General features: G+C 38.1%; 1 protein-coding gene across 1 annotated transcript in view; it reads right to left on the bottom strand.

Annotated features, from left to right (window-relative positions):
• The window catches only part of LOC135209535 (von Willebrand factor A domain-containing protein 7-like), a 30298-nt gene extending 12791 nt beyond the window's left edge, over positions 1-17507 (bottom strand). The window contains exons 1-16 of the mRNA XM_064242185.1: positions 17362-17507; positions 15142-15383; positions 14767-14842; positions 13752-13967; positions 13311-13416; positions 12005-12144; positions 11586-11799; positions 10863-10978; positions 10244-10360; positions 9223-9390; positions 7360-7489; positions 6359-6622; positions 5217-5302; positions 4713-4833; positions 4041-4242; positions 3425-3587 (exon numbers count right to left, since the gene is read on the bottom strand). Of these exons, the coding sequence (XP_064098255.1) occupies positions 3425-3587; positions 4041-4242; positions 4713-4833; positions 5217-5302; positions 6359-6622; positions 7360-7489; positions 9223-9390; positions 10244-10360; positions 10863-10978; positions 11586-11799; positions 12005-12144; positions 13311-13416; positions 13752-13967; positions 14767-14842; positions 15142-15383; positions 17362-17493 (2493 nt within the window). The 5' untranslated portion in view covers positions 17494-17507. The remainder of the gene's footprint in view (positions 1-3424; positions 3588-4040; positions 4243-4712; positions 4834-5216; positions 5303-6358; positions 6623-7359; positions 7490-9222; positions 9391-10243; positions 10361-10862; positions 10979-11585; positions 11800-12004; positions 12145-13310; positions 13417-13751; positions 13968-14766; positions 14843-15141; positions 15384-17361) is intronic.
• Positions 17508-18248: the final 741 nt, after the last annotated feature.

The following is an 18248-nucleotide window of genomic DNA, read 5'->3' as shown; positions in this document are numbered from 1 at the left end:
CAAAATGAAACTCTTCAGAAAATGGATGAAAACTTTGAATTTGGAAGATCACAATAACTATAAAGAAGCGTCGAGAGAAACGGAAAGAATAAAAGCTCAAACAAAAAGAGAAACATGGGAAAGAATAGGAGAAGATCTGGGAAATGATCTCCAAGGTACCAGAAAACTCATATATAGCACTGCCAAAAACTATAGAAAGGGAAGCCAACCACCCTCTTATGTAATCAAAGACCCTATGGATGGGACAATTTTAACCGAACCCGAGAAATTGAATTAGGATGGAAACATCATTTGAAACACTACTAAACAACGGAAACAATGACCTTGAAGAGCATGTAGAATTTGATGTGGTTGGGGATGCAGAACCTGACATAACAACACTGGAGTTAAAAAATGCTCTCAAGAGGATGAGAAATGGTAAGGCCCTGGAGTGGATACAATACCCGCAGAGCTCCTTAAAAACATGGGGGAGGATGGAGTCATCTGGCTACTAGAGCTAATCGACATACTCTGGAATGGGCAAATGCCACCTGAAGACTGGAGAAGAGATCTAATATGCCCAATCTATAAGAAAGGTGACAAGACAAATTGCAGCAATTATAGAGGAATATCCCTAATGTCACATGCTTTTAAAGTATATGAAAGAATACTTGAAACTAGATTGGAGAGGATATGTTGAACCAAGCTGGGTGAATGGCAAAACGGTTTTCGACCAGGAAGAGGGACAACTGATATGATTTTCTCCCTCAAGATGATATTTGAGAAGAGCTGGGAATGGGACAGGGATAGATATATTGCTTTTATAGATCTAGAAAAAGGCTTTTTGATAGAGTACCAGAATGAAAAATATGGGATGCCCTAAAAGACCCTTACTATGGAATCCCTGAGAAACTTATAAGAGCAATTTATAACAACCTATCAAAACATCAGATCCAGAGTAAAAACAAATCAAGAGAATGAAGACTGGTTGAAATAAAATCAGGAGTAAGACAGGGCAGCATCCTTTCGCCACTTCTTTTTATATTGTTCTTAGATAAATGTATGAGGGAACTAGGTGAGGATGAAGCTGCAGATATGACCATCAACCTTATGTATGCAGATGACCATGCAATGATAGCCCTCAGCGCAGAATCTCTCCAAGAAAACGTCAACAACTGGAACGCGATCTTAACAGCTAATGGAATGCGGATCAACAAGAATAAGACAGAGATCATGCACTTATCACGAACACCAAGTAACGTAGATGTAGAATTAGAAGGTCAGACATTGAAACAGTGTAGAAATTTCAAATACTTAGGAGTAGAGTTTAGTGACCAAAACGATTCAAAACTGGAAAACAACTACCCGAATACAGAAATTCAGTAACAACCTGTATCTGCTCTACCCACTAATGAAAGACAGAAATATACCTCGCAAAGTGAAAACCATAATATACCTCTCTATTTAAGACCAATATTGACTTATGGCCATGAATCATGGACATTAACATCAAGAACTAGAAGCCAACTTCAAGCAGCTGAAATGAAAGCCCTAAGACTCATAAAAGGTGTAACAAGACTAGATAGGCTACGAAATGAAGACATTAGAAGAGAACTGGGAGTGGAGGGGATACTAGATTTTGTGGAGAGAGGACAGCTTAGATGGTTTGGACACACCAAAAGAATGGAGGAGGAGCGATATCCTATAAGGTTTTTGGAATTGGACACCGGAAGGAAGGAAGACCGGTAGGAAGACCAAAAATGAGATGGCTACAAAACATAGAGAGAGGAGTAGAGAGGAGAGGCTCTAGTTTGCGGGAAGTTGATGAGATGAGGCTCTATGATGATCGCCAAGAATGGAGACTGTTCCTGAAGCAGGACGACTGACAGGCCTGGAGGCCTACCTGGCGTCTGGTGAGAAAGGTGATATATATATATATATATATATATATATATATATATATATATATATATATATATATATATATATATATATATCTTATTTTACTATGCGTATATATAAACCACACATATCCACAGGTGAAAAATAAGAGACAGGGTGTAGGTCCTGACCGGTTTCGACTTTATATCCAAGCCATTGATGAAGGGCTGATACATAGTATTAGAAGCCACAAATATACATATATACTGCAGAGACTGATGCAGTACTATGCATCAGTCCTTCGTCAATGGCTTGGAAATACAGTTGAAAACGGTCAGGACCTACATCCTGTCTCTGATTATTGCCTGTGGATATGTGTGATAAATGAATCACGTGCTAAAGTGATTATAATAATCAATATATATATATATATATATATATATATATATATGTATGTATATGTATGTAGATGTATGTATGTATGTATGTATGTATGTATGTATGTATGTATGTATGTATGTATGTAGTATATAGTTAAAAATAATCAACTTAGTATTTATATTAGTTTCTAGTTTCATACTATCTTGAGCGATGACCACTTTCTTCTCTGCTTCCGTTTTCTGTGGGGTATTATAGCCCATACTGCTTAATTAAAAATGCCTCCTTGTTAAGAAAATAAAGAGCTCAATATATTTCCGTCATCCTTGTCACATACATAATTAGCTGAATCCAAAAATAAAGGTGTTTATGAATTTTTAATATGCATTGAAACATGTTAAAGGCAAATCAATTCGCAAGGCCTGGCGTATTTTGAAAATCAACAACCGTAGACATATTTTTTATTTACGTACAAAATAAATGGATTTTAATATCTTATACGACTTTCTTTTTGATTTCCAATAAGCAATTTAAAACTTACTGCAGTGAACTACATATTTTTTAAATGGCTTTTGTAAATGAATAACCGTTTATTTACGTATAAATTCAATGGATTTTAATATCTTATATGTTTTTTTTTATTTCCAATAAGCAATTTAAAACTTACTGCAGTGAACTACATTCTTTTAAATGGCTAAAAATTAGAAATACTAATATCAGTTTCAGTCACTAGGCGTAAACCATAGCCCATAGTTTTTTTTTTTTTTTTCTTCTTATAAACTAAATGAATCCAATAGGTCTTTCTATTTAACTTACAAAGAACTATTAAAAACTCACTGCCGTGAACTACATTTTTTCTAAATGGCTGAAAATTAGTATTACAAATATCAGTTTCAGTAACTACTCTGTTTTTTTTCAATCTGTCCATCCGCCTGTGGTGGTCGCACATGGTAACACTGCGTCCCGGGCTTTAAATAGGTCCGCTATATATAAGTTTTAGGTAAATAAAAGGATATCTTGGTGTACATTTGCAACTGAAAAGTGTTTTAATAATTTACTGTATGTGAATTACACCGTTAATATTCGAAATAGGATACTATTTAAAGCCCGGAACGCAGTGTTACCATACGCAAACACCACAGGCTAATGGACAGATGGAAAAAAACAGAGTATAGGTAACACTTACAAGTGGTAAGACTACAAACTGCGTGACTGCGCTGTTCACTGACTGAGTCTGTTTGACGGACGCTGCTGTCACGGTCACTGTGCTCACAGTGCCAGGGGTGGCTGACGTCGGCACCGAAAACCCGACAGTGACGTACGCTGAAGAATTTTGCGTGATGTGTACGCTGTGGATAACGTTAATACACTGTATTTGTACATCTAGAAGAAGTGGTACACATCACAACACACTTCGGTAACTTATCGCCTAATTGTCACCAACATGTTGATGATAAGTCAACGACAGGACGTGGAAAATGAGTCTTCGGACAACTCTGGGTATAATTGTATGAGGCACTGAATTGAATATAAAATTTAGGACAAAGGCCAAGCACTGGGACCTATGAGGTCATTTAGTGCTGAAATAAAAAATTGACAGTAGTAGGTTTGAAAGGAAAACCTCGCAGTTGCACTATAAATCAACTGTTAGGTGAGTGGAAAGTTCACTTATACAGACTTACAATGAAAGGTTAGCTATATTGCTTGGGTCCGCTTTTGTTACGAAACTTTTATTTTGTATCGATCAAACTGGAGGACCACTTTTGTAACAAATGTTTAAAACCGAGGTTCTGATGACCTACCTAGGCGTAACAGATGTAATGAAGTGCTTGTCATCGGTGGCGGTGATTGTGAAGTCCGACTCTAAACCGTAGTTGGTGACGATGAATTTCCCTGTGGCCTTGTCGCCTGGTCTGGCCGAGAGCTCCTTGGTCGTTGAAGCCACTTCTACGCTGGCCTGGACAGGAGTTATCAACACAGACATTAAGCGGCAGAATGCGTTGCCTGTGGAAAGTCGTTTGTCGTAAAGAAATCGGTAAAAATTTAGTGTGAATATCTGCTATACCTTTGCTGGTGGGAGATTCACCCCTCCAAGTTTCCTTTTCATGTATATCGGCCAGTTTTTTAATCGCAAATAAACTATCGCATTCATCAGCTCTATGTACTGAATTGAATTGAATATAGAATTTAGGCCAAAGGTCAAGAACTGTGACCTACGATGTCATCCATCGCTGAAACGGAAAAGGTTTGAAAGGTGTAACAGCAGGAAAACCTTGCAGTTGCACTATGAATTAGCTGTTAAAGAGAGGGTGGAAAGTAAGAAGGAAGAATGGGAATATGAATGGAGGTAGAGTAAAAGGAACACAAGGGGTTGTAACTAGGAGCCGAAGGCACGCTGCAAAGAATGCGGGAGTATTTGTCTATATATAAGTGGATATGTAAGATACGTCTATTAAAAATCACCCACACAGTACCTGAGATGACGTGTCCATGCAGGAGGACGTAGAAGGGTTCCTCAGGGAGAGGTTCGCTCCTGACGTAGAATTCGTCATCGATCTCACCAGAATAGTCGATCGTTCTCAAAACGTCACCTTTCTGTGAGAGACGATTAAAATTGAGTAGTTTTGTGCAAACCCAACTAAAACAAAAATAAGGAGAAATGTTAAATAATATACGTAAATAAAAGTAGAGATTATTCCAAGGAATGACAAAGCGTCCTTTAGTTTCTCAATTTCTTGTAGTGAAATAATAAAGTTTGCAATGCAATGCTTCTCAGGACAAAAAGAAACTAAAAAATTAAATGAAGCAATATTATTTTAATGAAAAAAAATATAAATTGAAAAACACCAAACACAATAAGATACCAAATATCTGTCTGTACAAAATTGAAAAGGCAAAAAGGGGAATTATTTTTATCAGAACCACTAAAATAATCATTACACATTCGACAATACTAATAACAATGATCTAATACTTACTATACTGACATAGTCAATACGATCGATGTCTTTCACTTTACTTTCAATGTATCCAACCAGGTTGACGTCGATATAGTAAATAGTGTCTGTAAGAAAAGAAGGAAATTATGGAACAGATACATCGCAGCAGAACATTTAAAAAAAATATGCCATACGCTTTTTCTTATTTAGCAACAGCAGCTCTTCTAAAAAAACACCATCATTTTAATGGCAAAAATAATTTCAACACACAATGCTTAATATAGGGAGTAATTGAAAATTATACATATTTTCTCAAATGGGTAGTACCCTTGGTGAAAAGGTGGACTACGAATCAAGGTGTTTAGGACAAAAGGAGAGGCTGGAGGATTTTAGCTTGAAGAAAAGTTTGTCAAATCTGACAGCTTTGAAAGTCATGAGAACTAATATATAAGAGTGGTTGAACTGAATTGTACTGATTTTAGAATTTTGGTCAAATGCTAGCACTGGGACAAGAGGTCATTCAGCGCTGAAACGTAAATTGACAGTAAAAGTTTGAAAGATGTAACAAGAGGAAAATATCGTAGTTGCACAATGAATCAATTGTTAGGAGAGGGTGGAGAGCAAGATGGAAGAAAAAAAATATGAATGGAGGGGCTGTAAAAGGAATGAAAGGGACTGCAGCTAGGGGCCGAAGGCACGCTGCAAAGAACCTCAAGTGCATACAATACACTGAATGAGGTGCACTGATGGCACCACAACACTACGGGGAACAAGTGGTGAAATGTGTATGTGTGGGAGAGGGTAACGACACACTGCTGATGAACCTACGTAGGCATCAGAAGATGATGAAAATGTGGAAATGTTGTGATTCAGCAGTTATGGGATGCGCATGTATTTCCATGGGGGCTACTTTATATGTTTCAGCAGTTATGGAATAGAATAGAATGCAGAATTTAGGCCAGGAGCCAAGCACTGGGCCTACGAGGCCATTCCAGCGCTGACACGGAAAATGACAGTAAAAACGGCTTTAAGGGTGTAACAGAAGGAAAACTTCGCAGTCGCACTGCGAAATCATTTTCGGAAGAGGATGGAAAGTAAGAACCGGCCTTACGAGAAACCTATACCAAGTTACCTAACACGGGTCTACGAACCTACTCAAGGTCTCCTGATCCTATACTTACCCATGAGAGGACGCCCTTCGACGTCCATATAATGAGGATGAGGGGGCGAAGGATCCAGAAGGGCGAACCCTCCTAGCCAGCTGAGGGTTGAATTGCCTTGGATGTCGACGCTCAGAGTCTCAGTCAGTGGTTCCAGGTCCAGGTTCCATGCGCCGGCCACTGGGCTGTTCCAGCGCAGCGCGCGGATGGTGCTGGAATACGAGATGACTTCCACGTTCGGTTCCGCTCTCATTGCTGCCTCGTCCATGATGTCGTATTCTTTGCCTTTTGGTAAGGTATTTAGGATATGAGATAGACAGACAGACAGACATACAGACAGAGACAGAGAGAGGAAGCGACTATCACGGTCTACCCATATTAAGTGGTGTAATTATTTCCTATTTGAAGAGTTAATTGCACACAGCAGTAAAGCTGCTGTATGTTTATATACATTCATACATATATACATACATATAAAACAAGGCTAGCATTATAAGCACTTGATTAATTAAAAGCATATAAGGAACTGAGGTTGAAACTCGTTGATCACCTTATTTGATCTTAATTGTTCAAAGTAGATATTATATCATTAATATCAATGTTTTAGCTAAAAAAAACTCTACTGTATTACAACATCCCATACTCCCAGTGGTCAAATAATAGACTCGAAAAATTTAAAAGGCCGTTAGGATAACTCAGGGAAAAACTTGAGATCGGTGAAATAAAGCTAAACAAGGATTAGTAATTTTCAAGAACGAATGAAAATCTTGATATACTGCATGTCACCAAAGTATTTTGAGACATTCTTTTAAAAATTACCGGAAAAATAAAGGAAAACTGCCCCCTCGACGTTTCTCAAAAACCAAAAAACATTTTTGCTCTTCATTCTTCAAGATAAAAACGACTAAAGAACTTTTTTTTTCAGGAAAGATAGAATTCCTTTGTGAAAAATTACAAATAGCTATATGGTCCAAGTGTCTCATTCAAATATCAAAAACAGGTTTCCTTTTTGTGTCACATACCGGAGCGATCTCGCAGGACGCAGGAGGAGGGCTGACCCACGACCTGGATCTTGAAATCGAATATGGAGTCGTCAATGGGGATGTTGATGCTTTTGGCAGACGAAATCTCCTTCATGATGTTGATGTCAACCTGGTGGTAGAATGTTCCCGGAGGTTACGGAATTTGTCTCGTATAACTCTGTCAAGTTTGAAGGTAAAGTGCCGATTCGATGAAATTAATGAATTTCTTCCTAAGGAAGGTTCCTATGATGATATTACCTGACTGTATTTCAGCAAAATAAATTTTCTTAAAATCTACGTCGAATGTTCTTAAAACTCCTCAGGAAGGTTGGTGGTCAATGCATGACAATTTTACTATATAAGTTTTGTGGTTTAGTCCCAAAGTAGTAGTACGATATTGGTATTCTGGACTCCAACTGTGGTCTGTTATTCTTATAATACAAAGGTTTAGTACGATATTGGACTGCAACTGTGATCTGTTATTCTTATAATATACAATGGATGGTGACGGGAGTTAACGAACCAGTTTTGACGGAAACGAACGTCAGATTAGTTAAAATTATAACGAAATCTATCAGAAAAAACACACACCAGCATGAAATCACTTACTACCAATGTAGCCTCGGCTGATCGCTTTTATCAAAATCTTTACATTTTACAATACGGCTTTCTTTCCTAAATACAATGCTATAGATGCTTTGACACATTCTTTCCTGGGTCCATATATAACATGATTTTTTAATCCCTTATTTCTGACGTAAAGTGAATAGCTATACAAGCACAACTAAATTATGAGAAAATATGTGAGCATTATAATTTCCCTACACTTTTGGATTGGATCAGGATAATATTCATAATTTGGATGCAATAAGGTCTCTAGGAAACAGCAATTTTACTCTGAACCTTAGAATTAAAGGTGGAAATTGGACTAATTCTGACATGTAAACATTTCAGTAGTGTAATTTTGTTGCATAACATGTGCCGAACAGGGCAGAAATCAATATGGAAGAAAAAGTCATGTTAGGTGGATTTCCTAACACTTGTGTTCTTTGTCCTTTGTTGAAGTTGAATTTAGAAAGTCAGGTAGTGTCAGGAGAAGTGAAACTTGCAGTGGTTGACAGTTTGCCTGTCGATGGCGTTGACATTATTGTCGGTAATGACTTAGCTTTATACAAGAATGTGAATCCTGTTGTGTTAGTGTTTCTTTCTATATTCGTATCCCCAGTTTCAACTGTTGGTGTCAAATTTTTGTTTTTGTTTTTGTTTATTTCATATCGAACCTGAAGCATACCTCTCTCAGAGGCCGTAACATAACACCATGACTGTAATGAACTTTTAAGCGTATTATGTAATCCAAATCACTGTGTAACCTTGAAAACAGATTTTAATCCAAATCACTGTGTAACCTTGAAAACAGATTTGAAGAATGTGTTGTGCGTAGTAAATAGGGTAATAAAAAATAACGAAAAATATTCAAATGAAAGAAAAAAAAATAGTTCCTTTGATAACGGTAGGTAAAAACAGTTCCTCTAGTATCTACCTCAGAGCTCCCCGTAGGAGGGAGGATACATGCCGCCAGTGCACCTCATTCGGTGCAACGTAGGCACTACTCAAGGTTCATTGCAGTGTCCTTTCGGTCCCTAGCTGCAACTATTTCCATCGCTTTTACTGTACCTCCGTCCATATTCTCTTTCTTCCATCTTACTGTCCACCCTCTCCTAACAATTGTTTCATAGTGCAACTGCTTTGAGGTTTCCCTCCTATAACACCTTTCAAACCTTTTACTGTCAATTTCAGCTTCAGCGCTGAATGGCCTTAGTTAACCCATAGTGCCAAACATCTATATAAATCTGAATCAAATACCTCTGAGCTTTCAACGCTGTCGTCGAGAAGTGGAGTTATCTCCTCAATGTCGAATTTCTCCATCGGGATGAAAAGACCTCCGGTTAAATCACAAAGAGTGTGAAAATCTTCAATGGATGTCACTTTGTTGCTCACCTCGTTATTATTGATGCTGAACACCACAGTTACCTGTGGATTAGAAAAAAAAAAAGGAAATAAAAATAAAGTTTTCTGTCCATTGGTAGCCTCTGCCATGATCCGGTAGTGGCCTGTTTTTGGTACCTATATCGCTGCCAGAAGTACGATTACGGGTAAATTTACTCTTAAATCAAATGCTAGAGGGCTACAATTTGGTATGTTTGATGATTGGAGGGTGGATGATCAGCATTCCAATTTGCAGGCCTTTAGCCTCAGTAGTTTTTAAGATCTGTGGGCGGACAGACTTACAAAACTGGCACAATAGTTTTCTTTTACAGAAAACTAAGAATAGTAAGTATGGAAGGCATCAGGACCTTACCAATTTCTACTCCTTTTAGAGAAGAAAATAAGAATGTATTCTTATGTTTCAGCTTATGCCGAATAAGAGTAAGAAGTATTTATTTCAAAATTACGATTCTCTAGGATAACGTACTACTACGTAGAGTGATTACTTTTGTCAGTGTGTACAGGTAGTACAACATTAATGGATTTGATATGGGGGTGATAGGCCATTAAAAGTAGATCATAACTCGCCTTAATAATCGTTATTATATAAGTTTGCTGATGATGATTTTGTAAGGATTTTCTCTATCGAATGAGATCTTTCTAAATCTGACATAAAAGACTGAAGATGAACGTTTTGTCCGTGTTTTCTTAACATGTCTAATTTGTGCAGTTTACAGACCTCCTACTTATATAATTATTTTCTGTCTGTACTGTTTATTTTCATAACAGGTAACCTTTGTATTGTAAAGCTGACTTACTTTCTCAGTTCACATTGATTCATGATGAGGTTTAACTCTGTCAGTTGGATACTTAGGAAATGAAGTTTCTCCAGACTCACCTTCGTGTTCTTCTCTTGAGCCATGGCGATGTCGCCATCCATCAGTTCACCGTCCTTGCCTGTGGCATCGGTGAAACAGAATATGGTTCCGTATTCCGGAGTATTAGTAAGCGCTAGCTGAGGAATTTTAACAAGAAAAGAATTTAAATGAATTAGTTATTACTTAGGAAAGCAAGTAAAGTGATATCAGTTAGGGTTCATCCACACTACAGTAAAGCATGCCATACACACATGTCAGCAACATATTGCATACATATCACGAAAAAGTTGATAACAAGTCAACGACAGTTAGTGCAGACGAATTCACATAAATGCTGGAGAATCGTATGAAGCACTGACTTAGAACCCTTAGCAAGTTAATGACTTGTATTCAACATGTCAGAGAATGGTATTCAACATGCCACCAACTTGTATTCAACATCTCACTGACTTGTATTCAACATGTCACCAAACTGTATTCAACATGCCACTGACTTGTATTCAACATGTCACTGACTTAGTTTTCAACATGCTCTACATTAGGTTAGACACGCTCAGTCTGGTAACGCATATGAATTTGATAGACTGTATTACCAAGTCATTACTCGTGATAGTTATTCTTCTGAGTTGTGATTCTTACCTGTACTCCACTCCAGAACATCTCACTGTAGTCACTTCCTCCTCCGTGGGGATACAGGGCATCCACGGCAGCCAAGAATGCCTTTGCGTCGTCTGTCTTCGTGACTGGCCCGACCGCTGTGATGCAGAAATAAAATTATTACTTACAGAAGAAATAGTTACCGAATTACTCATCTCATATTCTAGAGTTGCCAGTAACTGAGGAAAGGACAGAAGAAAAGGTGTGAGCCCGCCTGCATAGATAAATAAGCTTTATAAATTGAGTGCTGACCTCAAACTCTAACGAGTTTACTCTAAAGTCTCTTTTGACCAACCTGACAGGTAGGAATATTTGGTTTCCAACTCTGTATGTTTGTATGCACATGCAAACAAAGTTTCATATAACCAAATATACAGAAACACACATACACATGCATACATTTACATATTCATATACTGTATATATAAAGTATACATACATATATATTTATATAATAAACTTGATCCCTTGCACAACTGTTCTATGCATTAATACAATCAATAACAAGACCTCATTTAAACATGATGGTATCTAACGATGAGGACAGAAAGTCCTTGAAGCTTGTAAATCTCCATTAGATACCATCCTGTTTAAATGATGCCCTGTTTATATATATATATATATATATACATATATATATATAATATATATATCTATATATATATACTATATATATATATATATATATATATATAAATATCTTACCTGGGTCATTAAAAGGTACCAAGACGTAGAGACTGGCAGAGGCGCTTTCCACTATCTGGTGGACTTGCTTCTTGACTGCATTCATCTCATCGCCCATGGAACCTGTGGTGTCCATGACGATGGAAAGAGCCGACCCGTGGTAGAGGTCGAAGAGTTTCCGGTACAGGTCGACGTCGACGGCATCCAGGATGACTTTGAGGTAATGGTCGGTTGCCTGGAATTATGGAAAACGGATGAGTGAGGTTTCCCCAGTCTGTTAGTAATGATTCATCTTATTTAGTAAAAGTTACAGTTGATTTAATGAGATTCAGGCTGTCCAGCTCAGCAATGTGGTATGTTTTTTTTTTTTTTTTTTTTGGTCATTCAATGCTCAAGATACTGAAAATAGAGAGGCAGAGCAGTTGGGCGCCATAACTCACCTTGACAGCTAATTCCGCAGCCTCGTTGTGTAGGTAATAGTGAGGCGAGAAACAGGGCGAAGCCGTGTCCTTGTTGATGCCTCCTACGGGAGCTTCCCCTGCTGTGTCGTCAAGGACACCACCGTGGCTGCATTTGCCTCCTGACGAAAAATGAAGGGTGGAAAGGTTTTTTTTATTTATCTTCCATGAGTTTATAATCACAGAGGCTGTGATCCTTGGATCCAGTCAGGGATCGGAATAATGATCTGGAATATTAACTTCGTTTTCTGAATACTTAAATTTGACTTTTGGAAAAGAGGTTTTATGAATGAATTGAACTGAATACAGAATTTCGGCCAAAGGCCAAGAACTGGGACCTATGAGGTCATAGAGTTGAAAGGGAAACTGACAGTAAAAGATTTGAAAGGTGTAACAGGAAGAAAACCTCGCAGTTGCACTATGAGTCAATTGTTAGGAGACGGTGGAAAGTAAGATGGAAGAAAGAGAATACGAAAGGAGGTACATTAAAAGGAACGACAATCAATTGGCCAGAGAGAGACCCCAATTACTTATTGACAAACTCTTAGTCTACTCACCAAGTTCTACAGAAATTGATCTACTCACGAAGTTCTGCAGAAATCGGTCTACTCATCAGGCTCTACAGAAATTGATCTACTCACCAAGTTCTACAGAAATTGGTCTACTCAACAAGTTCTACAGAAATCGGTCAACTCATCAGGCTCTACAGAAATTGGTCTACTCACCAAGTTCTACAGAAATTGGTCTACCCACCCAAGTTCTACAGTAATTTATCTACTCACCAAGTTCTGCAGAAATCGGTCTACTCATAAAGCTCTACAGAAATGGGTCTACTCACCAAGTTCTACAGAAATTGGTCTACTCACCCAAGTTCTACAGAAATAGATATAATCAACAAGTTCTACAGAAATCGGTCTACTCATGAGGCTCTACAGAAATTGGTCTTCTCACCAAGTTCTACAGAAATTGGCCTACCCAACAAGTTCTACAGAAATTGGTCTGCTCTCCAACTTCTACAGGAATTGGTCTACTTGCCAAGTTCTACAGAAATTGGCCTACCCACCAAGTTCTACAGAAAATGGTCTGCTCACCAAATTCTACAGGAATTGGTCTACTCACCAACTTCTACAGGAATTGGTCTACCCACCAACTTCTACAGGAATTGGTCTACTCGCCAAGTTCTAAAGAAATTGGTCTACCCACCAAATTCTACAGGAATTGGTCTACTCACCAAGTTTTACAGAAATTGGTCTAAGAATCCAATACCCTCCTTGAAAATCACGCTCACCTGTAGTTGGTTTGGGCACCAAGTAATCTGTGGCCAGCGCATCCACATAAGTATAGTATCCGGTGGTGAGACCAGCTCCTGATAAAACGTTGCCTCTGCACTCCCCCTGGGGGGGGGGGGAAGATTCAGATAAAGAAATATGACATATTGGCAGGAATTAACAGGAATGATAATAAAGAAAACATTATCTTTATCTTACCATTATGAACAAAAACGTGAAAAAAATTCTGTAATTGCAACAACAAACCATTTTTATTACTACCCCTGTAACCATTATTAAGTCTATAGAAACTACTTCTACGTCTACTATTTCTGTCAAAACACTGCAACCAAAATAACTTTCCTTTGCAAAAACAGGAGCAATAACTAACGGAACATATAACTGACCAATATAATCAACTGAAGATACTCCAAAAATTAATCCACTGAAAAAAATCTCACTTGAGCAGAAGGACAAGGCGTGCAGACGTCCTCATCAGGCTGAGCAGGATCGTCAAATCCAGAGAATCCTGGAAGCCCCAGATCTGGAACGATGTCGGTGTTTCCCTGCTCTACCCAGGTGGAGTGGGCGTAGAATTTCTGGAGCGAGTGGAGGGTGACGCCCAGGAGGGAGCGGGCAGCTGGGAAGGCCTCGTCGACCAGGATTGCTGTTAAAATCTGAAGAAAAAAAAACGCAAAAGTGATTAAGTTTGCAGAAATCTTCATGATTTTGAGACTATAGCTGACAGAGGAAGAAAAATGTATTAGAAATGAGGTATAATGGAGACTGTCAATAATAAAAAAATGAGAAGAAAATCTCGGTGAAAGAATATGACCTTTAGGAACATCACCACTGGTGTAGAAGGGAGATGCTGAACAATGACTACCATATAGGTATAGAATGATTCGAGCTTGAACATCAGGAAATTTTGCTGCCTAACTTTTGAGTCACCAAAATAGTTAATTTAAGGTAATATCCACTGTGGATTTTTTTACAATCATACTGTAGTCTGGTCATTGCTTAGGGATTCTCATAATCATTTCTGAATATCATTAAAGAAATTAATAGTCTGGAAGCCAAACTAATTACTCATTATAATTTGGCTAATTGTATGCCAAATTCTACTCCCATTTGTGGTGGTGTTCTAAGAGATAATATTCTTTCACTGCAACAGGCAGCCAAATTCACTCCATCGAAAGTAAATTTGCATAGCACATGATAAATGAACAAATATAGTTTATTTTTATTTTAATCTACTTCCATAGGTAACTATCTTTTCACAGGGCTTTAAGAAGAGAAAAAAAAACTTTTGTAAAAAAAAATTGTTACATGCCGTTTTATCATACTGCTGAAAATACAAACGCTTAAATTTTCTTTGAGCTTAAATGAAAACGCATTGAAAATGAAGCCGTATATGTTTTACGTATGCTACTTACAATTCGTTCAATGAAATAAAAAAATATTCGCACTCCTTACCTGTGGATATCGATCTGACATAGAGTACGAATATTCGTCGAAGATTTCAGCATCCGCCTGAATGCTGGGATTATATCTGAAAATAAAAATTGACTACTGTACATACACACACACACACACACACACACACACACACACACACACACATATATATATATATATATATATATATATATATATATATATATATAATATATCATAATCTAATAGGTTCTCGCATGACATTTTGCACTGACGGCCCTACTTCCATGTGTGAATGTGTTTATAGCCTAATGAATGACTGTATATACTCATCAAATCAATATATAAACGATTATTCAGAAAAGATTTTACGTGGTGGATAATAGTCATGATTGAATTTCCCGTTTTCTTTACCTCAGAGTTGTGGACGAATCCGCATGGACGTTCGACTCCGCTATGGTGTTGACCGCCCGGATGAACCTGGCCGGACTAGCCGAAGAACCGTAGTATGCGTGGTAGAGTTCGGTTAAGGAGGCCGATTCCGGAACGACGAATTCCGGTTTATCCGCCGGCGGGTAGTCGATGAAGAACTGGCGAAGGTTCCGCCGGATGGCTTCTCTCGTGATCCATTTGTGGTCCCTGGTGATTCCTTTGGTCTGGTGAAATGAAAAGTGGTTATAAAAATACTTAAAAGATGGCAGCTGCCAACAACGTTAGTGATGTCAGTAAAGCTTACAGTGCATTACGAAAGGTGCACTGACGGTATTAGCCGACCCCCACCCCCTCCCCGGTGGAGATGAATTTACTGAATAATCCAGCATAGCTGAAAAAACTGTTTAAAGCTCTTCACTTAGATCTATAAAACATACCACACCTGTAACATTTTTCTTTCAAGTGACAGGTCTTCGCTTTTCAAGTTTGAGTAGAATCGTCTGTCACTCATAAAATTTATTTGTGTCCTTTCCGGGTGCTGGCTAGGTAGAGGTCGTCAAAAAAGTATTTATATCAAAGAGCTATGGAAAGAATAATGAAGGGAATAACACTAAGAGACAGAAAAAGAGCAACATGGATACGTGAGCAAACTAAAGTAGAGGATATTCTAAGAAAAGAAGCAACATGGATACGTGAGCAAACTAAAGTAGATGATATTCTAACAACGAAGAAAAAGAAATGGACGTGGGCAGGACATATAATGAGAACACCAGATAATTAGATGGATAAAAAGTATAACAGAATGAGTCCCTAGAGATTGCAAGATGATGTATTGATGAGCTCAGAAAATTTGGGGTTACAGACTAGCACAGAAAGACCATAAACAGAAGGGAGTGGAAGGACATGTCTGAGGCTTTTGTCCTGCAGTGGACTAGCAATGGCTGATGATGATGATGATGATGAAAAACAGATTAAGCACATCAAGACTTCCTAAATTAATTTGTGATTATAATCACATGTATAATAACTTCTGAGTAATATAGATATTGTTTGTTTGTTTGTGTGGTGTTTTTACGTTGCATGGAACCAGTGGTTATTCAGCAACGGGACCAACGGCTTTGCGTGACTTCCGAACCACGTAGAGAGTGAACTTCTATCACCAGAGATACACATCTCTAACCCCTCAATGGAATGCCCAAGAATCAAATTCGCGGCCACCGAGGTGGCAGGTCAAGACCATACCGATCACGCCACTGAGACGCTAATATAGATATTGTGAATAGTTAGCTAGAGGCCGTTCCAGTATTCTTATAAAGTAAAGATGGACCCTCCATATGAAGTGTCAAGAGCAGTCAGTCGGTATTATAATAAATTAGACAATTGGAATAATTCTTCTTAAAACTGGAGAAACAACTCCGAATCATGTAGCAGTGTAAATACGTTTGAAAAGTAAAACTATAAACATTCTCGAAAAAGGAGGATCGTGCAGATTCTCGAGCGCTGTCTGTACACTTTTATTTCAAAATAATAATTATACAGTTTCATAACTGTGGATTCGTTTCTCCTTAGATATTTTTGTTCGAACATTTCGACGAGACTAAATTTATGATAATATTAATAGTTTATCCCTTTCCCTGGATAACATCAGGATGAGATTGAGGCAAAGGCCATTCAGTATCAGGCTGAAGAGGGGAAGGCTGAAATTGTTTGGACATGTTGAGAGGATGTATGGGAATACAAGACCCCAGGGAAGCATTGAGAGCAGTGCAGATAGGAAGAGCACCGCTGGGTAGGCCATGAACGAAGTGGATAGACATAATTGTCAGAGGGCTTGAAGGTGAAATCCAGGACCCAGAGGAAGCGAGGGAAAGGACTTGTTTGTTTGTAGGATGTTTTTACGTTGTATGGAACCAGTATGGTTATTCAGCAACGGGACCAACGGCTTTACGTTGCTTCCGAACCATGTCGAGAGTGAACTTCTATCACCAGAAATACACATCTCTGACCCCTCAATGGAATGGCCGAGAATCGAACTCGCGACCACCGAGGTGGCAGGCCAAGACCAAACCGATCATGCCACTTAGGCGCTAGGGGAAATGGCTCGGGATAGAGACAGATGGAGAGGAACTGTATCAGCCTTATGCCGCTGGCCAGTGGCGGGAAGATAAAGTAAAGTAAGTAAAGTAACTTCTGAAAACTCACTTCGTCCGGACACAGAATATGCACCAGATCCGGGTCACTGGCATTCAGGGGCGTGGCTAAAAATCCCGAAGCTGTGCCAAAAATGGCACAAAGTGCCCCAACTAGAGCGACCGACACACGCGCCTTGGGCATTGCTGTAAAACTGAAGTGACTGGGGACGTGCTAACACTATATATATATCATGGCGGTAACTGGGGAGCGGAAATGACGTCATATTTTCTCGGAAATTAGTCAAAGAGGATTCGGGTCAAGTTGATTCTTCCATATTTCTTGTATAAGAAAGGTAACACTGGACCAAAATAGATACTATATTTCCTATGGAAATTCAATCCCTGCAATACTGCTTCTTACATAAATTTGTGATCATTGTCATCTGTATAGTTATAAATATAACGTAAGTACAGTGAATGCTTAATAACTGAAATATTTATTATATATTACATTTTTTAGGAAAATTCAATCCCTGTCTTACGACTTCTTACATCAATTTGTAATCATTATCCTCAGCATATTTATAAATATAACGTAAATACCGTAAATGTTTAATAAATGAAATAATGTATCATATATATATGTCTAAATAATGGAAATACAATGAATGTTTAATAAATAAAAGTATTATATAACAGAAAAAATAAATTAACTTCTTAAATTTGTGATCATTATCACTGCATATTTATAAATATAACGTAAATACAGGAAATTTTGAGTAATAAATGATATAATGCACTACATTTCTAACCATTGTGAATATAATGAATGTTTAATAAATAATGTTTTATATAATAGACAAAATAGATTGCACCGTTGAGAAAAATGCGTTGCCACCTCGTTGCGAAATTTATGGGAGTTTGTCAGGTGTTCAATCTCTCTCTCTCTCTCTCTCT

This window comes from Macrobrachium nipponense, chromosome 38 (genome assembly GCF_015104395.2).
Source record: "Macrobrachium nipponense isolate FS-2020 chromosome 38, ASM1510439v2, whole genome shotgun sequence".
In the NCBI taxonomy this organism is placed as follows: Eukaryota; Metazoa; Arthropoda; class Malacostraca; order Decapoda; family Palaemonidae; genus Macrobrachium; species Macrobrachium nipponense.
Note: the sequence above shows the minus strand (reverse complement) of the source record. Positions and strands in the feature narration are given on the sequence as shown.